Below are 24,953 nucleotides of genomic sequence, written 5' to 3'. Positions count from 1 at the left end.
GCCCCAGGGAGCTCCTTCTTCCCTTCCACCAGTGAGGACACAGCAAAAACGCACCACCTGAGCCAAGAGGGTCATCACCAGACACCAGCTCAGCCAAGAGGGTCCTCACCAGACACCAGCTCAGCCAAGAGGGTCCTCACCAGACGCCAGCTCAGCCAAGAGGGTCCTCACCAGACGCCAGCTGAGCCAAGAGGGTCCTCACCAGACGCCAGCTGAGCCAAGAGGGTCCGCACCAGACGCCAGCTGAGCCAAGAGGGTCCTCACCAGACGCCAGTTGAGCCAAGAGGGTCCTCACCAGACGCCAGCTGAGCCAAGAGGGTCCTCACCAGACGCCAGCTCGGCCAAGAGGGTCCTCACCAGACGCCAGCTCGGCCAAGAGGGTCCTCACCAGACGCCAGCTCGGCCAAGAGGGTCCTCACCAGACGCCAGCTCGGCCAAGAGGGTCCTCACCAGACGCCAGCTCGGCCAAGAGGGTCCTCACCAGACGCCAGCTCGGCCAAGAGGGTCCTCACCAGACGCCAGCTCGGCCAAGAGGGTCCTCACCAGACGCCAGCTCGGCCAAGAGGGTCCTCACCAGATGCCAGCTCGGCCAAGAGGGTCCTCACCAGACGCCAGCTCGGCCAAGAGGGTCCTCACCAGATGCCAGCTCGGCCAAGAGGGTCCTCACCAGACACCAGCTCAGCCAGTGCCTTGATCTTGGACTTCCCAATCTCCAGAACTCATAAAAATGAACTTCTGCTGTTTGATAGCTACCTGGTTTATGGGATTTTGCTAAAGCAGCCCAAATGGACTAAGGCATCCTCTAGGCCACTCCCCTGGAAACATTGATTTGCCTCTCTTTACCTGAAACACCCATTTGGTTCATAAAAGGATCAGCAAAAAACATACTTTTGAACCACATTACTTAATGGAAACTTGAACCAAAATCCTAGGGGAGATATGAATTTCTATTGTAATAGAAGTAATTATCTATATTTTCTGTACCATATATTTAGATTTCTGTATTTTGACTTCTCCTAGAATAAGTTGCCCTAGTACATTGCATTTTACCAAATATTTCTCATCATCTCCTTTCTAATAATTAATTTTAATAACATTTATATGGGGCAAGGGAGATGCTGACAACCATTCCCCATTTTATATTATTATTAGTTTGAGACAGGGTCTTGTTCTGTTGCCCGGGCTGGGGTGCAGTGGCATGATCTCAGCTCACTGCAACCTCCACCTCCCAAGTTCAAGCAATTCTCCTGCCTCAGCCTCCTGAGTAGCTGGGATTACAGGTGCCCACCACCATGCCAAGCTAATTTTTGTATTTTTAGAAGAGATGAGGTTTTGCCATGTTGGTCAGGGTGTTTCAAACTCCTGACCTCAGGTGATCCACCTGCCTTGGACTCCTAAAGTACTGGGATTACAGGTGTGAGCTGCTGCACCCAGCCCCATTCCCCATTTTAAGTGGAGACTTTAAACAAGCTTGAAGAAGATATTTTTCTATTCTCCTATGATATCACAAGTGGTTCTTTTCCTACACTACATTTCCTGAGGGACATCAGGCATCATCTGAGCTAAGCTAATGGACACCTCTACTCATGAGCTGGTGACCAGGAAAGCATGCCCGTGTCAGGCACGTTATACCTAAGCGCATCTAGGCTGGCTAAAACCAACCAGCACCAACGTCAATCTTTCTTACTAGAATCTGGGCCAGGCGTGGTAGCTCACGCCTGAAATCCCAACGTTTGGGAGCCCAAGGTGGGAGGACTGCTTGAGCCCAGGAGTCTAAGACTAGCCTGAGCAACACAGGGAGACCTCATCTCTATATAAAATTTAAAAATTAGCCAGGCATGGCAGTGCACACCTGTGGTCCCAGCTCTAAGGGAGGCTGAGGTGGGAGGATCATGTGAGCCTGGAAGGCTGAGGCTGTAGTGAGCTGTGATCACACCACCGCACTCCAGCCTGGGTGACAGAGTGTGACGCTGTCTCAAAAAAAGAACCTAATAAATCTTCAGCAACAATACTGTCATAATGAGGGACAATTCTCTGCTTCCATTAACAGGAGAATCATATCATAGGGTGTCAGAGACTTTCGAGCACATTTTCTTACTTATCCTCAAAGCCAGCACTGAGGGAGAACTGTCAGTTCACTCCACTTTGTAACATTTAACCTCAGCCGGTTTCCACTGTTGTCACACTAAACTAGAATGAGGAAAACAGAAGAGAGTTGAGGCCAAATCCTGCTTTCCTTCCCCCCACCTCAGTGCCACTTTCTGTGCCCTTTTCTTTTCTTCTGATAATAATCCTAACACATACACCCCGCTTTCCCAGTAATGCGAAATGCTCTCAGCCTGTCTGGCATTTCACTGTGATATTTACCTCCATCTACACTGACGGGATCTTCTTCCCCCAGAAACTGGCTCAGGTGGCAGACAGAGGTCAGCTGGCTCCCATGCAGGTGATGGGCACTTGGTGTCAGAGAAACATACAGTGTGTGGAGTGCAGCCTTGCTCAGCTCCAGCCCACAGGACTCCTCTCTGTGGCCTCCTCCCTGCTGGGGTAATGGCTGTGAGGCAGGCAGGGAGGCAGGGAGGGGAGGGAGGGAAGGAGGGAGGGAGGCAGGGAAGGAGGGAGGTAGGGAGGGAAGGAGGGAGGGAGGCAGGGAGGCAAGGAGAGAGGGAAGGAGGGAGGCAAGGAAGGAGGGAGGTAGGGAGGGAGGACGGGAGGGAGGGAGGGAGGGAGGCACGGAGGACAGGAGGGAGGGAGGAAGGCAGGAAAGGAGGGAGGACAGGAGGGAGGGAGGGAGGCAGGGAGGGAGGGAGGCAAGGAAGTAGGGAGGCAGGAAAGGAGGGAGGACGGGAGGGAGGGGGGGAGGATGGGAGCGAGCTGCAGCTGTCATTCACTTTACTCCCATCCCTCAAAAGCTTCTTATTATGGATTCTAGTAACTTCGCCTTTAAAGGAGATTTTCATCATCCAGAAACAAGGCGATTTCCAGGACGACTCTTGATATACCACTTGAGAAACAGAGCACAACAAGAATATGCCGAGGTTTCCATTATTTTGACGTTGCTTCCACTAGCTGGCAGGAAGCATTAATCTACAGTGAAGGTGCATAACTCTTGAGCAGCTGGAGAGCCTCTTTATCATCAAAGGGAGATGGAGAACCATAAAATTGCCCTGTTGTGGCTAATCAGCCATCGAACCAATGGCGATGATGATGCATTGTGGAGACACCACATCCCAACTTCGCAGCAAGCCCACACCAGAGAACAGCACTTGCAGGAGATAATTACCTCCTTCCTGCTCTTACCTGCAGAGTTCCAGGAAACCTCCCTATATCAGGGCTCTGGAAGGCGCTGGTATAAACATTAGCTGGGCAGGTGTAAAGTGCTGGGAAGCATTAGCGGATGTGGTTGGTCCACAGTCAATTGTTCATTATTCACTATCAATACAGACACTCTACATATTGACAAGATGCATTTATAGCTATCAGTTTAATCATTGACTCAGGGAGAAAGCTAATTCCTTATGGAAGAATAACCATGTACAATACCGTATTTTTAAAAGAAGTTCTAAAGAAGCCTTTCGTATCTACTCCTAGGAAATGAAACAGCATCATGAATTATAAGGGTGGCAATGGTATTCACCTCATTTAGCTTCTATTTCTTTAACAGAAAAAGGTAGAATTTTATTAATTCTTCTTATTTATCTACAGCCCATCTCATTCCAGAATTTAAGGCAGTGATATCTCATTTAGATGTCTGTCCCCACCACATGTCATGATGTAACATGACCCCTAATGTTGGAGCTGGGGCCTGATGGGAGTCTTGGGTCATGGGGGTGGGTCCTGCATGAATATCCCAGTGGCATCCCCTTGGTGATGAGTGGGCTCTCACTCAGTTAGTTCATGGAGGATCTGGATGTTTAAAAAAGTCTGGGGGCCAGGCATGGTGTCTCAGGCCTTTAATCCCAGACCTTTGGGAGGCCAAGGGGGGTGGATCACCTGAGGTCAGGAGTTCAAGACCAACCCAACCAACATGGTGAAACCCCAACTCTACTAAAAATACGAAAACTAGCCGTGCATGGCGGCGAGCACCTGTAATCCCAGCTACTTGGGGGGCTGAGGAGGAGAATCACTTCTCCTGGGAGGCAGAGGCAGAGGTTGCAGTGACTCAAGATAGCGCAATTGTACTCAAGCCTAGACAACAGAGTGAGACTGTCTCAAAAAAAAAAAATAAAGGAGAGAAGATCCAAGATGGCCCTTTAGGAGCAGCTCAGGATTGCAGCTCCCTGTGAAAGCGCAGAGGGTGAGTGGAAGCCGCATTTCCAGACAATTCTTTGTTGCCCACAGACCAGGAAATTCCCAGGTGGAGGAGCCCCACAGGTCGCCAGCGCAGCTGTTTCGGCCAGCACAGCGGCTCTCCATACAAAATATACTGGTCTGGTTGCCCTTTTAAGCTGGCAATTGGAGCTCTGAGAAGGCAGATTCATCCATTTATCTGATTAAATGGGTCTGAAACAGGGAGCCAGGCCAGGAGATTCCCGGGCAGCGCCGTTGTTTCAGCCACACAGTGGGTTGCCACACAGGAAATCACACAGATCCCAGTGCCCTTTCAGCAGGCGACTGGAACACCTGGGAGAGAGTCGACCATTCAACTTATGAAAAAAAATGGCTCTGAGGCAGGGAGCCAGGTGATCAGGCTCGGCAGGTCCCACCCCTACAAAAAAAAAAAAAAAAAAAAAAAACAGCAATTGGAAATGCTCAGGGTTGAGAGTTTCACAGCAAGCACAGCTGAACCCAGGATGGTGCAGCTTGGTGGGAGAGGGGTGTCCGCAATTACCGAGGCACTCCACTCCTACTGAGGCAGCCTGCTGTTGCTGAGGCAACCAGCCATAACACAGAGAGTCTGCCATTACAGAGGTGGGCCACCATTGCTGAGGCAGTTCTAAACACACCTATATAAACAGGACTGCAGGGAAGTTCACATGGCAGCAGGGCAGAGTCCACAGCAGCTCAGCAAAGCCTCTGCAGGCAGACAGTGACTAGGCTGCCTCCTTGCTGGGCAGGGCAGCCCTGAAAAACAAAAAAGCAGCAGCACAACAGAAACTCATAAATAAAGACCTAACTCCCCAGGACAGCACCTGGGGAAGAAAAGGGGGATTATGAGTTCTGCTGCAGCAGATTTAAACGTACCTGCCTAGCAGCTATGAATGAACAACGGAGCTCACAGCTCAGCACTTGAGCTCCTATAAAGAATAGACTGTCTCCTCAAGCAGCTCCCTGACCTCCTTATATCCAAAGAGTCACCTCACAAAGGACTGATCAGACTGACATTTGGCGAGCATCATTCAGGGACAAAGATAGCAGAAGAAAGTGGTAGCAAGCCTTACTGTTCTGCAGCTGCTGCAGGTGATCCCCCGGCAAGCAGGGCCTGGAGTGGACCTCAGCAGTCCTACAGCAGTGGGGCCAGACTGTTAGAAGAAAAGCTAAGAAACAGAAATAACTTCATCATCAACAATCTGGAAGTCCACTCAGAGACCCAATTGGGAAATCAGCAACCACTCAGATGACAGGTGGATAAATCCACAAAGATGGGAAGAAACCAGCGCAAAAAGGAGGAAAACACCCGAAACCAGAAGACCTCGCCTCCTACAAAGGACCAAAACTCCTCACCAGCAAGGGAACAAAGCTGGATGGAGAATGAGTGTGATAAAATAACGGAATGAGACTTCAGATGGTGGGTAATGAGAAACTTCCGTGAGCTAAAAGAACATGTTCTAAATCAATGCAAAGAAACTAAGAACCTTGAAAAAAGATTTAAAAAAAGATTTGAGGAAATGATAACAAGAATGGATAACTTAGAGAGGAATATGAGTGAATTGATGGAGCTGAAAAACACAACACGAGAACTTCACGAAGCATTGCACAAGTTTCAACAGCCGAATTGACCAAGCAGAAGAAAGGATATCAGAAGTCGAAAATCAACTCAATGAAATAAAACGAGAAGGCAATATTAGAGAAAAAAAGCACAAAAAGGAATGAACAAAGTCTCCAAGAAATGTGGGACTATGTGAAGAGACCTAATCTACGTTTGATAGGCGTACCAGAAGGGGACGAAGAGAATGAATCCAAGCTGGAAAATACTCTTCAGGATATTATCCAGGAAAATTTCCCCAACCTAGCAAGGCAGGCCAATATTCAAGTCCAGGAAAGACAGAGAACACCACAAAGATATTCCGCAAGAAGAACAACCCCAAGGCACATAATCGTCAGATTCACCAGGGTTGAAATGAAGGAGAAAATGCTAAGGGTAGCCAGAGAGAAAGATCAGGTTACCCACAAAGGGAAGCCCATCAGACTCACAGCAGATCTCTTGGCAGTAACCCTACAAGGCAGAAGAGAGTGGGGGCCAATATTCAACATCCTTAAAGAAAAGAACTTTCAACCCAGAATTTCATATCCAGCCAAACTAAGCTTCATAAGTGAAGGAAAAATAAAATCCTTTGAGAGCAAGCAAGTACTCAGAGATTTTGTCATCACCAGGCCTGCTTTACAAGAGCTCCTGAAAGGGGCACTATACATAGAAAGGAACAACCAGTACCAGCCACTTCAAATGGTAAAGAGCATCAACAAAATGAAGAATCTGCATCAACTAACAGGCAAAACAGCCAGCTAGCATCAAAATGGCAGTATCAAATTCACACATAACAATATTAACCCTAAATGTAAATGGACTAAATGCACCAATCAAAAGACACAGACTGGCAAATTGGATAAAAAGCCAAAACCCATCGGTGTGCTGTATCCAGTAAACCCATCTCACATGCAAGGATACGCAAAGGCTCAAAATAAAGGGATGGAGGAAGATTTACCAAGCAAATGGAGAGCAAAAAAAAAAGCAGGAGTTGCAATTCTCATCTCTGATAAAATAGACTTTGAAGCAACAAAGATCAAAAGAGACCAAGAAGGATATTACATAATGGTAAAAGGATTGATACAACAAGAAGAGCTAACGATCCTAAATATATACGGACCCAATACTGGAGCATCCAGATACATAGGGCAAGTTCTTAATGATTTACAAAGAGACTTAGACTCCCACACAACAATAGTGGGAGACTTTAACACTCCACTGTCAATATTAGACAGATCAACCAGACAGAAAATTAACAAGGATATCCAGGACTTGAACTCAGACCTGGAACAAGCAAACCTGACAGACATTTACAGAACTCTCCACCCCAAATCCACAGAAATATACATTCTTCTCAGCACCACATCACACCTACTCTGAAATTGACCACATAATTGGAAGTAAAGCACTCCTCAGCAAATGCAAAACAATGGAAATCATAACAAACAGTCTATCAGACCATAGTGCAATCAAGTTAGAACTCAGAATTCAGAAACTAACCCAGAACCGCACAGCTTCATGGAAACTGAACAACTGGCTCCTGAATGTTGACTGGGTATACAATGAAATGAAGGCAGAAATAAAGAAGTTCTTCAAAACCAACGAGAATAAAGACACAACATACCAGAATCTCTGGGACACATTTAAAGTAGTTTCTAGAGGAAAGTATATAGCAATAAGTGCCCACATGAGAAGAGTGGAGAGATCCAAAATTGACACCCTATCGTCAAAATTGAAAGAGCTAGAGGAACAAGATCAAAAAAACTCAAAACCTAGCAGAAGACAAGAAATAACTAAGATCAGAGCAGAACTGAAGGAGATAGAGACACGAAAAACCCTTCAAAAAATCAATAAATCCAGGAGTTGGTTTTTTGAAAGATCAACAAAATAGACAGACCACTAGCCAGATTAATAAAAACGAAAAGAGAGAATAACCAAATAGATGCAATAAAAAATGATAAAGGGAAAATCACCACAGAAATTCAAAACATCTTCAGAGAATATTACAAACAACTACTGGACTTCAAACTATACTACAAGGCTACAGTAATCAAAACAGCATGGTACTGGTACCAAAACAGAGATATAGACCAATGGAACAGAACAGAGGCCTAAGAGGCAACACAACCTATCTACAACCATTCAATCTTTGATAAACCTGACAAAAACAAGCAATGGGGAAAGGATTCCCTGTTTAATAAATGGTGTTGGAAAAACTGGCTAGCTATGTGCAGAAAGCAGAAACTGGACCCCTTCCTGACACCTTACACTAAAATTAACTCCAGATGGATTAAAGACTTAAACATAAGACCTAATACCATTAAAACCCTAGAAGAAAATCTAGGCAAAACCATTCAGGACATAGCAGTAGGCAAGGACTTCATGACCAAAACACCAAAAGCATTGGCAACAAAAGCCAAAATAGACAAATGGGACCCAATCAAACTCCACAGCTTCTGCACGGCAAAAGAAACAGTCATTAGAGTGAATCGGCAACCAACAGAATGGGAAAAAATTTTTGCAGTTTACCCATCTGACAAAGGGCTGATATCCAGAATTTACAAAGAACTCAAACAGATTTACAAGAAAAAAACAAACAAGCCCATTCAAAAGTGGGTGAGGATATGAACAGACATTTTATAAAAGAAGGCATACATGAGGCCAAGAAGCATATGAAAAAATGCTCATCATCACTGGGCATTAGAGAAATGCAAATCAAAACTACATTGAGATACCGTCTCACACCAATTAGAATGGCTATCATTAAAAAATCCGGAGACAACAGATGCTGGAGAGGATGTGGAGAAATAGGAACACTTTTACACTGTTGGTGGGAGTGTAAATTAGCTCAACCATTGTGGAAGACAGTGTGGTGACTCTTCAAGGACCTAGAAATAGAAATTCCATTTGACCCAGCAATCCCATTACTGGGTATATATCCAAAGGATTATAAATCGTTCTACTATAAGGACACATGCACATGAATGTTCATTGCAGCACTGTTTACAATAGCAAAGACCTGGAACCAACCCAAATGCCCATCAATGATAGACTGGACAGGGAAAATGTGGCACATATACACCACGGAATATTATGCAGCAATCAAAAACGATGAGTTTGTGTCCTTTGTAGGGACATGGATGAACCTGGAGAACATCATTCTCAGCAAACTGACCCAAGAACAGAAAATGAAATACTGCATGTTCTCACTCATAGGCAGGTGTTGAAAAATGAGAACACGTGGACACAGGAAGGGGACCACTACACATTGGGGTCTGTTGGGGGAAATAGGGGAGGGACAGCGGTGGGTGGGGAGTTGGGGAGAGATAGCATGGGGAGAAATGCCAGATACAGATGAAGGGGAGGAAGGCAGCAAATTACACTGCCACGTGTGTACCTATGCAACTATCTTGCATGTTCTTCACATGTACCCCAAAATGTAAAATGCAATAAAATATATATATATATTTTTTAAAAAATTAAATTAAATTAAATTAAAAATAAAGAGCCTGGGAATTCCCGGTTCTCTCTCTTGCTCCTATTCTCCATGTGATGCGCTGGCTCCCCTTTCATCTTCTACCAAGATTGTAAGTTTCCTAAAGAATCACCAGGAGCAGATGTTGCTTCCTTGCTTCCTGTATAGCCTGTGGAACTGAGCCAAATACACCTTTTATATATATCTATATATATATAAATTACCCAGTCTCATGTATTTGTTTATAGCAATACAAAAATGAACTAATACATCAAACAGGTACTGAGGAGGGGAGCACTGCCAGAAAGCACAGAAGCAGCCTTGAGACTGGGTAAGGATCCAAGGTCGAAGGAATCTCGAGGCCTCAGAAGAAGACAGGAAGATGAGGGAAAGTTTGGAATTTCTTAGCGACTTGTTAAGTGATTCTGACCAAAATGCTCTTAGAAATATGGACACTGAAGGCCTGAGGAGGTCTCAGGTGGAAATGAGGGAGCTATTTGAAACTGGAGCAAAGGTCACTCTTGTTATGCCTTAGCAAAGAGCTCTGCTGCACTGTGTACATTCCCTGAGAATTTGTCAAAGTCTGAGCTTAAAAGTAATGACCTAGAGTATCTGGCAGAAGAAATTTCTCAGCAGCAAAGTATTCAAGAGGTAGCCTGGCTGTTTCTAACCGCCTACAATCAGAAACGGGAGCAAAGAAGTGACTTAAAGTTGGTATTTATGTTTAGAAGGGAATCAAAGCATAAATGTTTGGAAAAGTCACAACCTGGCCATTTAGAAAAGAAGCAAAGAAAATTTTCAGGGGAAGAATCCAAGGGGCTGTGGAGCAACCACTTGCTGGTTTGATAGAGTTGCATAACTAAGAGGGAGCCAAGCACTAACAGTAAGGACATGGGGAAAAGGCCTTTAAGGCATCTCACACAACTTGGGAGGGGGAAAGCACCTCCCATCCAAGGTCCAAAGGCCCAGGAGGAAAGATTGCTTTGGGAGGCCAGGCCCAGGGCCCCGCTTCCCTGTGCAGCCTCAGGACACTGCTCTCTGCATCTAGCTCCAGTCACGGCTCAAAGGGGTCACAGGTAGACCTCCAGAGCATGCTGGCTATACACCCTGGCAACTTCCACATGGTACTGCCTGTGGGTGCACAGAATGCAGGAGTGAAGGAAGTTTGGCAGCTTCTCCTAGATTTCATGGGATGCACGGGAAAGCCTGGGTGCCCAGACAGAAGGCTGCCACAGGGGCGGAGCCACTGCAGAGAGACTGTACTAGGGTAATGCTGAGGGGAAATGCGAGGCTGGAACCCCACACAGAGTCCCCATTAGGGGACTGCCTCATGGAGCTGTAAGAAGGAAGCTGCTGCCCTCCAGACCTAAGAATGGTAGAGCCAGAGGCAGCGTGCATCCTGAGCCTGGAAAAGCCAAAAGCACTCAACTCCAACCCATGAGAGCAGGTTGGGGACAGCTGCCCAAGGTCTTGAGAGCCTACTCCTCATACCAGTGTGCCGGGATGTAGGACACGGAATCAAAGAGTGTGTGGGAGCTTTAACATGTAATGTCTTCCCTGCCAGGTTTCAGACTTATGTGGGGCCTGTTGCCCCTTTGCTTTGGCTGATTTCTGCCTTTTGGAATGGGAATGATTACCTAATGCCTGCACCCCCACTGTATCTTGAAAGTAAATACCTTGGTTTTTATTTTACAGGCCCATTGAGTCTCAAATGAGAGTTTGAATTTTTGAGTTGTTGCCGGAACAAGTTAAGACTTTTGGGGACTGCTGGAAAGGGATGACTGAGTTTTGCAACGTGAGAAGGACATGAGATCTGGTGGGGGCAGAGGCAGAGTGATACGGCTTGAATGTCAGTGCCCCAAAATCTCATGTTGAAATGTGATCTCAGGGTTGGAGGCCTGAGATGACAAATGTGGCCTTGTCAGAGGTATGAGATCACAGGGGTGGAGTCCTCACAGAAGACTTAGCACTCATCCCGTAGTGAGGAGGGCATTCTTGCTCAATTAGTTCCCATGAGATTTGCTTTTTTAAGAGTCCAGCAACTCCTCCTTCTCTCTCTTAACGTGTGATGTGCTGGCTCCCCCTTCACCTTCCTAAAGCGTCACCAAGAACAGATGCTGGTATCATGCTTTTATATAGCCTGTACAACCCTGAGCCAAACAAACCTCTTCTTAAAAAAAAAAAAAAAGAACGAATTATCCAGTCTCAGTATTCCTTTATAGCAATGCAAACAGACTAACACAGGTAGCTAAGACATATAACCTAAAATGCAACAATGTGAGATGAAAATAGTAAAAATATTATACTAGAGGGGTACAGTTTAATAAAAGCATTCCCAAGGGAGTGTTTGGTTCAGCTCCACCCAGGTGGTCAGCTGTCTGCTGAAGTGACTTCACCCACAGAGGGAACTCATCTGAATGATTTCCAAAGACCTTTTCAGCCAGAAGACTGCCACTGTGCCCTACATAAGTTCCTGCTCCTGAGGGAGGCTGCCTTGGCTGGAGTAGCAGGGGCATCAGCCACTTTGATGCCAAAGGGAGGGTGGGAAGAGGGTCTATAACTTATGTCTGATTCGTTAAAAAGAGTTATGTGGCACTGAGCAGGAGGCAAAGAGAGCCCACTGCATCTAATACACGTAGAAGTGGAAAGAATCGGAGGCCCCACAACCACCCCGACTCCACACACAAGGAACTGAGGCCTCCACAGAAATGACTTGCCCAAAGTTAGAACACTACGAACAACCACCTGCAGATCTGAAGCCAGAGCCCTCCCCCCACGTCTACTAGCGTGAAGTCCATCATCCCTCCCACAGGTAACGACAGCAGATGGAGAAGCAAGCCAGAGCTAGACAGAGGAAAGCAGCTTAGAAAAGGGCATTTTGTTATTTCCAAAATGCGTAATTCCCAAACACATCATACTTTATTGATATTTATAACCGAAAGGACCAGCTAGAAGTACTCAAACATCCTCAAAGCCTCCTCTCATGAAGGGACATTTATATTCTCAGGAATGAAACAATTTCTTAATCACAATGTGATCAACACAATGGCTCCTTCTGTTCATTCAGCAGGGAGGTGGTCCCCGTTTCTGGAGTTCTGGGGCGAGACCTTCTGGCTCCAAATCCTGAATGCTACCTCTGTAGGAGCGAGTAATCTGGTAACTTTTCCTTAACCTCTCAGGGCCACAGGGTAAGGTCGGTCCCTGCTTTACAGGATCCCTGTGGGAAATCAACGAGGTAATGCAGCAAAGCCCCAGCAAAGGGGTCTGGTTCATTGACCAGTTCGACATGATACAATCGTTGCAAAGCATTCGTTTTCTCACTCATACACAGACCGGGGTGCTGTCCTTGGTGCTGAGGACACAGCCTCGGACCTGACAAAGTCAGGAACTTCTGCAGAGGCTCAGAGTCCACAGAGAAAACCACACGTGAGTGAGAACAGACACAGGAGTACTGGGCGGTGACAACTGTTATGAAGAAAGATAAAATTGGGTAAAATGGGCCGGGCATGGTGGCTCACGCCAGTAATCCCAGCACTTTGGGAGGCTGAGGCAGGCAGATCACCTGAGGTCGGGAGTTCAAGATCAGCCTGGCCAACATGGCGAAATCCCATCTCTACTAAAAATACACTGGCATGGTGTGGGCATGCCGGGTGTGGCGGTGCACACCTGTAATCCCAGCTACTCAGGAGGCTGAGGTAGGAGAATCGCTTGAGCCCGGGAGGCAGAGGTTGCAGTGAGACGAGATCATGCCATTGTACTCCAACCTGGGTGACAGAGGGAGATTCTGTCTCAAAACAAAAAACAAACAAACAAAAAAACACTGAGCAAAATGGCAAGAAATCATGGGGTAGGGTGGAGCATGGTGACTTGAGAGGGGAGGGTTGAACAGGCGAGGCTGAGACAGGAGGCGTAAGTGGTGCTGGTGACATGGCAGCTCCTCTAAGCACAGCTCAGGGACGCCATTCCTGCTGGGGGGATCGGAAGGGCCCTTACACAAACCCTGGCACCCCTTTGTTTTTAGGATCTTCTTAGCAAAGATGGTGAGGAACACATTTCCACTGTAAACCAACATTTAAAAATTCTAAGGCCCCCTCACCCATCTGAATGGACTGCCTCCACAGCTAGGGCTCTTAAAATTTCACCTGAAAGACTGTTTCAGACTATGATTGGAAGTGGAGTCAGACACGCCTCAATCTCACCTGAGAGACTGTGTCAGGCCGTGATGGGAAGTGGGGGTCAGACGTGCCTCAATCTCACCTGAGACACTGTTTCAGGCCATGATGGGAAGTGGGGGTCAGACGTGCCTCAATCTCACCTGAGAGACTGTTTCAGGCCATGATGGGAAGTGGGGGTCAGACGTGCCTCAATCTCACCTGAGAGACTGTTTCAGGCCATGATGGGAAGTGGGGGTCAGACGTGCCTCAATCTCACCTGAGAGACTGTTTCAGGCCATGATGGGAAGTGGGGGTCAGACGTGCCTCAATCTCACCTGAGAGACTGTTTCAGGCCATGATGGGAAGTGGGTTTGAACGTGCCTCATTCTACCTCTCCAACATCAATCTGGACAAAGGCTTAAAGTCTGGTGAGAAACATTTGACAACCTGTTCTCTCTGAAGCTGCTACCTGAAGGTTTCCTCTGCAAACAAGAACTTGGGTCTCCGCAATCTTTTAACTTAACCCAGACATTTTTATTCAGTTGATCTCAGGTCTTTAGACAAATTCAACCAATTATTAATCAGAAAATGTTTACACTCACCAGAGTCTGGAAGCCTCCCGCTTCAAGTGGTCCCGTCTTACTGGACCAAACCAGTGTATTTCACAAATGTATGTGATTGATGTCTCACGCCTCCCTACAATGTATAAAGCGAAACTGCACCCCGACCACCTTGGGCACATGTTCTCAGGACCTTACGAGGGCTGTGTCATAGGCCATGTCACTCATATTTGGCTCAGAATAAACTTCTGCAAAGATTTTACAGTTTGACTCTGAGTGGTCACATAGAGGCTCTGCCGCACAACCAGCAGCTGCACAACATCACTTCCATTTCAGGGATGAAGGTTTGAGCTAGAGAACGAGTGACTTCCTGGAGACCCCACTGCCCACAGGAGCGGGGAAGGATGAGAAACCAGGCTCAGACCTTCCCGGCAAGTCTGTCTGCTTCCAGAGGCTGCCTCACTCGAAGCATGTCTGATTGGTGCTCAGTGGGGCCCACCAGGTCACAAGGCTCTGTGAGTTCCTTCCTCGGCCTTCACTGTTCCCACTAGCAGGAGCTAAAGGCCATCAGAGGGTTGGCCAGCTGGGTGCTCTGCTCAACCTCTGCTTGTTAGAGTGCTGAAACAGACACAGGAGGGATGCCACATTGAGCACATCGATTGCTCCAGACAGGCAAAAGCTGAAACAGCTGGGAGGACGAGAGTCCCTGACATCATTCCCTTGGGTGTGGGGCACAGCTCTGGTCTGCAGGGCGCATGCACAGTGGCCGTGAAGGTGGCTGGAGCGGTGGCAACGTGAGGGTGGGGAACCGTGTGGCATTCTTGGGCACGCCTTGGTGGCCAGAAGCTTTGTGCAGTAGTGCCTCCTGGAGCTGTTCTTGGTGCCAATTTATACGCCAAAAACAAAACCACCAGCAGGCACCTGGAGCCTGACCCCAAACGGCAGCCTTCACCTGTGCTGTAGTCACCAGACTGATGTTCCCCAAAATCAAATTCCCTGTCTAATCCTAACACTGTAGCACATGGAAGATACTTAAAATAACATGCACGACAACACCAAATGCTGGGCAGGGCGCAGAGAGGAGGGGCCCTCATGCTCTGCCATGGCATGCTCCTTACAAAACGAACTGAGCCAAGAGAAATAAAGCCTATGTTCATGCAAAGCCTGTTCGTTAATATTTTCTACAAATTTAGCCAAAAACAAGGAAAAACCCAGATACACTTCAATGGGTAAATGCTTAACCAACTGTGGTGTGCCATGCCACAGAACACCACGCAGCAGCGAAGAATGGGCCACTGACTGGCTCACATGGCGGCTGTAAAGAAGAACGGGCCACTGACTGGCTCACACGGCGGCTGCAAAGAAGAACGGGTCACCGACCAGCTCACATGGCAGCTGGAAAGAAGAATGGGCCACCGACCAGCTCACATGGCAGCTGGAAAAAAGAACAGGCCACTGACCGGTGTACACAGTGGCTGCAAAGAAGAACGAGCCACCGACTAGCTCACACAGGGCTGTAAAGAAGAACGGGCCACTGACTGGCTCACACGGCGGCTGCAAAGAAGAACGGGCCACCGACCAGCTCACATGGCAGCTGGAAAGAATGGGCCACCGACCAGCTCACATGGCAGCTGGAAAAAAGAACAGGCCACTGACCGGTGCACACAGTGGCTGCAAAGAAGAACGAGCCACCGACTAGCTCACACGTGGCTGGAAAGAAGAACGGGCCACCGACCAGCTCACACAGTGGCTGGAAAAAAGAAATGGGCCACCGACCAGCTCACAAGGCGGCTGCAAAGAAGAACAGGCCCCCGACCAGCTCACATGGCGGCTGGAAAGAAGAACGGACCACCAACTGGCTCACACGGCGGCTGCAAAGAAGAACAGGCCACTGACCGGTGCACACGGTGGCTGCGAAGAAGAGGCCACTGACCGGTGCGCACGGCGGCTGCGAAGAAGAATAGGCCACTGACCGGCACGCACGGCGGCTGGAAAGAACAGGCCACTGACCGGCACGCACGGCGGCTGCGAAGAAGAACGGGCCACTGACCGGCACGCACAGCGGCTGCGAAGAAGAACGGGCCACTGACCGGCACGCACAGCGGCTGCGAAGAAGAACGGGCCACCGACCGGCGCGCACGGCAGCTGGAAAGAAGAACGGGCCACCGACCAGCGCGCACGGCGGCTGGAAAGAACAGGCCACTGACCGTCGCACACGGTGGCTGCAAAGAACAGGCCACTGACCGGCTCACATGGCGGCTGGAAACCAAACTTGAAAATGAAGCAACAACTCAACCTCCAGGGAATCGAGCTGAGTGAAGATCATCAATTATCAAAGGTTACACTGTGTGTAACTCCATTCTCAGAATGTTCTCCAAATAACAATACAGAGACAGAGTACAGATTCGGGGTGGCCAGGGGCTAAGGCCTGGGCAGGGGACGGGAGGTGGCTGTGGCTATAAATAAGGCAGCACAAGGGACCCTGGCGCTGGAGTTGTTCTGTGTCTTGACTCTGGTGGCGGCTACACAAACCCCCACACACAATACACGGCCTAGAAGTCAATGTTCACACGCAAATGCATGTAAGCAGGTGGATCTGTGTAAGCTCAGTGGACTGTATCTACGCCAATTTCCTGCTTGTTATGCTGTACCACAGTTACGCAATGTTACTACTGGGGAAAACTGGCTGAAGGGTCACAGGATCGCTCTGTTATTCCTACAGCTGCATGAGAATTGACAACCTCAAAATAAAAAGCTTCAGAGAAAAAAGAATATGCAATAATACACTGGGTAACCAAATCCAATTCAAGAAATATTTTGGATAAATAGAGGCAAAATCAGAAAAAAAATGGCATTCATGGTAACTGTGAGGAGGATAGTTGAAGCTGCCTGTTTAATATCAACAACTACTTTCTTTTTTTTTTTTTTTTTTTGAGATGGAGTCTCATTCTGTCACCCAGGCTGGAGTACAGTAGCATGATCTCAGCTCACTGCAAAGTCCACCTCCCAGATTCAAGTGATTCTCCTGCCTCAGCTTCCCAAGTAGTTGGGATTCCAGGCACTTGCCACCACACCTGGCTAATTTTTGTATTTTTAGTAGAGATGGGATTTTGCCATGTTGGCCAGGCTGGTCTCAAACTCTTGACCTTGGCCTCCCAAAGTGCTGGGATGACAGGCGTGAGCCACTGCTCCCAGCCTTCAACAACTATGTTCATAAGTGTGTGTAGGCACGATGCTATTTAACATCACAATCTAATCATCAGTTCCCCATGACACACACCCACGTGGCCTGTCTTTCTGTATCGTGTATGTGATTGTGTCTGCATAAGGTAGGAAGCTGAGAAGCAGTCTGACAGCCCCTTGTTCCCAGGCAGGGCCAAGGTCCCTTTTCTGAGCTCACCTGTCTCTGCACATCCCAGCAGGACTGCCACCCTCTACACATGCTGATCTCTCTAACGTGCCTGCTGACCTGCACAGAATCTTACTCATCTGCTCCCTGGTGCCCGTGTCTCCTGCAACATGTGTACACACATGAACACACACACACACCTGTGTGCACATACATGTGTGCAGAGACACAAGCACAAATGTGTCCACAAGTGCATGTGCGCATACATGCACACACACATGCACGCACACACACATGCAGGCACATACACACATGCATGCACGCACACGCACATGCACACATGCATGCACGCATGCACGCACATGCACACGCATGCACGCACACGCATGCACGCACGCATGCACACACACGTCTGTTTGCTGAGCATGTGGCCATCATCTGAAATGTGCCATGTGGTCTGCACAGAAATCCTGCATTCGGGCAGTGAGGCCATCACTCCTGGGCACTTTGGGACTCTTCATCTGCCCCTGCTTACTCTGCAAGACTGGCTGTGATTTTAATACTCAGTGCGTCTCCAGAAGAAGAAATATCCACTGGCCTGGTGGAAGCACAATCAGTATAAAAATGAGTCCACCACAAACAGAGACACACAGGGCATTCCAGAGCCACAGACCGCCTGGCCTACAGACTGCTCTCCTCGCACCCGACGGGGGAAACCTGAGTCGGTCCTCAGTCCAAACGCTACCTCTAAGCAAATCCCTCCTCAGTTCCCTTAATAACAATCAATGCCTGCACCCTCCAGGGCCACAGTGCACAGTTCAGCATGATTTCGGGGTACATCATGGCTGGTCCCACCCACAGTTAGAGGTTTACATGCTGGGTCTCCCCATGGAGATCATGACTCTTGGAGGTCAGGTCCTCTAACTTGCCACCTTGGTGTCCCTGGAGCCTGGCAGGATTTGCATGGCAGGTGTTTAGTAAGTATTTGTTGTATTTAATGTATTTAAATGGTAGAACTGACTAGACAGAAGTCACTGGACAAACGAGTCTCTTGCCGACACACACACACATGCGCATGTGTTACTACGTTAAGTGAAACAATAATCACTGTTTGTCTGAACACTCATAACAACATTATGCCCTGCAATAGCTTTTAGAAAACATGGCTTCTGCGTTTTTACCCAGGCCTCAGGGACTTCAGAGAGAGCAGTTGTGACTGCTGGGGAGGGGTCCCTGGGACTGACCAGTGGGTGGACACAGCCAGGCCTCCAACCTCATGAGGTAGCGACTGGCTGGGGACCCCCATGAGTAACACGCTGCATGCCTGACGGGAGGGCTGGGGCATGCAGCCCCTCAGGCACACTGCGCATTCATGCTCTGTCCACAGGAGGAAGGGATTACATGCCGGCAACCCGAAATGGTGAATAATATACCTGCGAGTGCTGAATAAACGCACATGGACCAAGTTGAAAAGCATCACAGCACTCGAGGACAGGGCAGCGCCTGACCATTTACCCTCTGGCAGGTCCCCAAGGGCAACATTCATCTTAGACAAAGAGGAGACAGAGGGGACAGAGGTGCGCTTGCCACATTTCTGTCAATGTGGCCAATCTAGAAAACACTGGGACTAAAATTAAAAATCAAATTCTAGCAGCTTTTTAGAAGAAGGAAGCATTTTCGAAGCGTGGATGGTAACTCCCACAGAGGAATCTGCGCAAGCTCCTGCACCTGGCCAACCTGCAGGCTCGTTCTGGGTGCATTAAATATGCAAACTCCTACCAGGCCATGTTGCCGTGGGCTGTGTTGTCAAGGTGACAGAGCAGCTCCAGGGTCTGCGCAGTGCTGGATGAATCGTCAGGGGACTCGTGGCTGCCTGATTCCAATTCCTTCGGCATCCTCCACACGGCTGCACATGTCAGGACTTTGCTGTCTGAAGCTGAGCAACAGAGCATAATGGATAACGTCAACAGAGCACACTGTGCTCCGAATTCTGCAGACAGCACACGGACATTTACACACATCCATAAGCAGGGCGCATCTGCTCTTTAAAATATTTACGATTGCAGGCAGCAAAGACAGAGCAGGGAGAAGCGCAGCCCAAGTCAGCAGGCAGAACCCGGCACGGTGCGTAACCAGCATCCAGTTCCTCCACGTTCTCTTTGTTTTAAAAACCATCATTCTGTTTCAAAAGAAAATTTAATTTTCTCACAATTGATTTCCTTTCATTCTTCTTCAATAGCTCTTCAAAAAAAGGGAGCAAAATGGGGGACTAAAGATATAATCAGCACACACGCTGCGGGTGTCAGAGTCGGCATTAAATGCGTTTTCTCCTCATAGCTGCACAAGAGCACCGTAAATGACTAGGAAGCACACTGAGCAATATGCCATTGGGAAATCCTGTCACTCATGCTACCCTGCCTCGGTTTACCTATAGTGATGAGTGCCTGGGACAGGAAGGTAACACCATTCAGAGGCATTGCAGGTAGAGGCCCGGAGCCCTGGCAGACAGCAGGCAGGAGCAGGCAGCAGCGCAGCCTCACCCTGTCACCATCAAAACAGCCCCTTCTCCTAGAAATGAGAGTCCTGTCCTCACGTGGTCCTGCTGGCGGCTGTTCAGTCTCCCTGAGTCTTGACACTCTATTTTTAAGATGCTCCAGGAATCTAGAGTACCTAGAAAAGCCACTTTGAGACTAACCTTCCATTAGAAAGACAGGTCACTTGTTTTCAGGAAGGTGCCAGGCTCTAGGTCTCTGCCTCTCTAGAAAATTTCTCAATGTAATACACTAAAAAAAAATTTTTTTAATCAGATATAAATTTAAAAATCCTTTCAGGATTTGCTTTCCATTTAGTTTTAAATTAAATATGTGCTAAACACTTCTCCCTTTTAAAGATGGGCTTTAGTGAATAATTATAAAACAGCAAACATGATTCAACATTAAATCCTCAATTAATATGAAGAATATAAAAATATATCAGAACATTTAAAAAATCCCATGAGTAGTACAACAAAAATAGTATGGCATTACAAAATGACAACGACCTTATGTTACACTCGAAAATGTATCACTTATTGGTGGTGACCCTCCTGCAATGTGAACATCCATTCACCAAGAAGTACAGCAACACACACAATGACAAAACATCCACCTTTGGGAATACTAGTATTACCGTTGTTAACCATGATCAGAGGATAAGAAGTCAAAAGACTAACATTTCAACCAGGATTTTCTGATTCCAAATTCAGTGCCCATTTTATCGGTTGGTTCTAAAAGAACATGCAATTGGGGCTTAAAGAAAAGAAATGTATCATATATTCATATAATGGTAAAATTTCCAACTTTATAAAAATGGGGTGTACAGTGGTTTCTGTCTACAAGAGAGTGTTTTTTTTTTTTTTCTTTTTCTTTTTTTGAGACAGAGTCTCTCTCTGTTGCCAGGCACCAGGCTGGAGTGCAGTGGCAGGATTTTGGCTCACTGCAACCTCCACCTCCCAGGTTCAAGCAATTCTCCTGCCTCAGCCTTCCAAGTAGCTGGGACTACAGGTGCGCACCACCATGCCCAGCTAATTTTTGTATTTTTTAGTAGAGATGGGGTTTCACCATGTTGGCCAGGATGGTCTCGATCTCCTGACCTCGTGATCCACCCGCTTCGGCCTCCCAAAGTGCTGGTGTGAGAGAATCTTTATTATTTTTTATTTGCTTTGTTTTTCTTGCTGAAATTTTCAATTACATGGTCTTTCTATAGAGCCCGTGAGATTGGCAACGGCACTCCTGGAAACACGAAAACAACCAAAGACAAAGTTGAAGTTGGCCACTTGGAGTGGGAGAGAAAAGTTGAATGCCTAACTCACCGGTGCACGCTAACCCAAAACAGGTGTAGGTTATCTCAATCTTTCTAAATGACAGACAAATAAATGTCTAATCTTACAAGTGATAGAACTAATAACAGGAGCACTAAATTGTGGCTGGACTGCAAAATGAATGAAACACACAAGATGGCAAAGACAGAGGATACGAAAAATAGCTATTCTGTGGAAGAAATGACTAATGGCAGACACCCCACACAGCCCCAACAAATTCCTTCTTTGGAGAACTCTGTTCAGGTGTAAAGAAAGTGACTGTCAGCTCGCCAAACTCCTTAACCACATGCACATTACCCTCAATAAAGCAAAAGTGCTGCACATGAAATAAGATTTTCCACTCTCAGGTAAGCTACCTCGCTCCAAAGTCTACACCGGAGATGAAGTTTAAGTGACTAGCTGGACAGTGAAGTTTCCACACACCCGGTTAATCGAGCGCTATTGCTCCTCTCCCCAGAGTCCACCAACTGAGAAGAGTAGAGAAGGCAACAGAGCAACCTCCAAAACAGTATGGTTAACAGAATCTACACACACTTCAACTTTCGCTCCATTCTGAAACCATTCTAATGTTGTCACAAAGAGGGGTTTTTGTTCCTATTTTCTTTAAAGACATAAAACCATGAGGAATAAGAAGAGCAATGACATTTTGGAAGCAGGAAAGCAAATGGCTCAGTACCAAATAGCTGAGCAGACCAAGCAAAGTGAACCCTAGGAGAGCAGTGGGGAAAGCTTAGACACAATCTCATTCATATTGTCCATAAGCTCAGGGAACTAGTGGCACCAGGCCACCTCCAGAAGAGGATAAACAGGGAACCGAGAGTAGCTAAAAAAAAAAAAAAAAAAATGTTGAATATCTCTTCCAAAAGCATAAACTATGGAGGTCAGAAATAAAAAGGTGGACATCATTATGGAACATACAAGTATTTTATGAATGTCATCCGAAGATGCCACAGACACCTTTATATTAAAAATATTTAAAAACCAGATGACATGGTACATTTCTAGAAAAGTCTGAACTTAACAGAATGGATACCAGAAGACATAATAACTCTAAATAGACTGATATGTATTAAAGAAAATGACTCTAATGCAGAAACTTTTTACAATGAGATATTATGCAGCCATGAAAAGGAATGAGACCATGTCCATTGTAGGGACATGGATGAGGCTGGAAGCCATCATCTTCATCACAGTAGCACAGGAGCAGGAAACCAAACACCGCCACATTCTCACTCGTAAATGGAAGTCGAACAATCAGAACCATGGACAGAGGGAGGGGAATATCACACATCAGGGCCGGTCGTGGGGTGAGGGGCAAGGAGAGGGAGAGCATCGGGAACAAATAGCTCATGCACGCAAGGCTTAAAATCTAGATGACAGGTTGATGCAGCAAACCACCACAGCACATGTATACCTATGCCACAAACCTGCACACTCTGTACATATATGTCAGAACTTAAAACAAAAACATTTTCTACAAAAAAATCCACTAGGCTCATATAATTTTCCCCATTCTTCCAAGCATCTATTTAAAGAAACAAATAAGAACAGCAAGCATACATACTCTTCTAGCAAAATGTGTCTGTGCACATACATATACACACATACATATATACATATACACATACATATTCATACACACAAACATAACATATATATGTGTTAATGTTCAGTTAACATTATACTAGAGGTGTAACTATTTAAGTATGGCAAAAAAATAAAGATACATGAGTATAAAAAAGGAAATAAAAATACCTTGCTAATGATTATATGTGTAGAAAATTTAAAAGAATCTACACTATGCCATTATAAAAAAAAACTGAATTCAACAAAATTTTTAGCTACAAAAAATATTTGACAAGAAAAACCAATTGAATATCTATTGCAACAAAAACTTTGAAAATGAAATTTTTAAAAATATTACCAATAGCATTAAAAAATCAAATAACATCTCAAACTAAATATGTGTAAGAATCTGTACATGCTAAAACGAAGAACACTGCTGAAAAAAATTAAAAACCAAAATAAATGGAAGGGATAGACCATGCTCACGGATTGAGGAAGTCGGTACTGTAAAAACTCCATGTGCTTCAATCACCTCTGAGCTGGTGGTTTTTGGTGGAAATTAACAACCTGCTTTTAAAATTCTAGAATCTGTATGGAAATGTGGACAGCCCAGATAGATTAAGACAGTCACGAAGAAGAACAACAAGGAAACTGGATGGTTTACAAATCAGATCGGTTTAGTATTGGCATAAAATTTGATAAGCAGTCCAGGGGAAGAGAACAGAGTCTAGAAACAGACCCTTAGAAAGATGGTCACTTGATTTACTACAAAAATAACATTCAATTAGAGTGGAGAAGGGACGGTCTTTTCAATAAATGATGCTGGATCAATTGTACATCCACATGAAAGAAAATAAACTTGTATCCTACCTGATAACATACTCAAAAACCAATTGCAAACTGATCATAAAGATGTAAAGATAAGGCCGGGCACGGTGGCTCACGCCTGTAATCCCACCACTTTGGGAGGCAGAGGCGGGTGGATCACGAGGTCAAGAGATCGAGACCATCCTGGTCAACATGGTGAAACCCCGTCTCTACTAAAAATACAAAAAATTAGCTGGGCATGGTGGCGCGTGCCTGTAATCCCAGCTACTCAGGAGGCTGAGGCAGGAGAATTGCCTGAACCCAGGAGGCGGAGGTTGCGGTGAGCCGAGATCCTGCCATTGCACTCCAGCCTGGGTAAAAAGAGCAAAACTCTGTCTCAATCAATCAATCAATCAATCAATAGATGTAAAGATAAAATAATACAAGTCTTTTCTAGACTACATAGAATATCTTCTTGACCTTGGGACAGGCAAAGACTTCTTAAATGGTAGGGGAAAAAAGACAGGATCATACAGAAAAAGACTAAAATTAAGAACTTCTATTCACCAAAAGACACTATTACTTGGACTTCATAAAAATCTAAAACTTCTTTAAAATCAAAATTAAAAACTCTGCTTTTAGAAAGACATTGTTAAAGAAAGGAAGCACTGGCCAGGCATGGTGGCTCACCCCTGTAATCCCAGAACTTTGGGAGGCCGAGGTGGGTGGATCACCTGAGGTCAGGAGTTCGAGACCAGCCTGGCCAACATAGTGAAACCCCATCTCTACTAAAGATACAAAAATTAGCCAGGCATGGTGGTGGGCATCTGTGACCCCAGCTACTTGGAAGGCTGAGGCAGGAGAATTGCTTGAATCCAGGAGATGGAGGTTGCAGTGAGCCAAGATCATGCCACTGCACTCCAGCCTGGGTGACAGAGCAAGACTCCATCTCAAAAAAACTTAAAATAGAAAATACGAAGAAAATGAAGCAATACTGGGGGAGATATTCATAACACATATATCTACCAAAAGGCCTATATCCAGAATACATAAAGAGCTCCTCCAGCTTAATAATAAAACAACCCAGTTTTTAAAAATGTGCCTAACACCAAATCAGACACTTCACGAAAGAAAATATATGAATGGTCAACAAGCACCAGAAAAGATGCTCAACATCATTAACTGGAAAAGGCAAAACCCAATGAGACTCACCGCACATCTTACCAGAACAGCTACGTTTTAATTTTAAAAAGACCAATAATACCAAGTATTGGCAAA

General features: G+C 46.3%; 1 protein-coding gene across 4 annotated transcripts in view; it reads right to left on the bottom strand.

Annotated features, from left to right (window-relative positions):
• Positions 1 to 24,953, bottom strand: part of EIPR1 (EARP complex and GARP complex interacting protein 1) — a 184,431-nt gene that overhangs the window by 52,105 nt on the left and 107,373 nt on the right. For 2 of the 4 annotated variants that reach the window (XR_013526784.1, XM_078350020.1), the window contains exon 4: positions 19,223 to 19,379. The exons of 1 other annotated variant lie outside the window; for it this stretch is intronic. Coding sequence is in view for 2 of the 3 variants with exons in the window: in XM_078350020.1 (XP_078206146.1) it covers positions 19,223 to 19,379 (157 nt within the window). In the remaining variant the exon portion in view is untranslated. Of the gene's footprint in view, positions 1 to 19,222; positions 19,380 to 19,871; positions 20,014 to 24,953 lie in introns of those variants that run through there. One more of the 4 variants, XM_078350021.1, reaches the window with a different exon arrangement.

This window comes from Callithrix jacchus, chromosome 14, assembly GCF_049354715.1.
Source record: "Callithrix jacchus isolate 240 chromosome 14, calJac240_pri, whole genome shotgun sequence".
NCBI classification, from domain to species: Eukaryota; Metazoa; Chordata; class Mammalia; order Primates; family Cebidae; genus Callithrix; species Callithrix jacchus.
The sequence above is the reverse complement of the archived record's forward strand: the minus strand, read 5'-3'. Positions and strand labels throughout refer to the sequence as shown.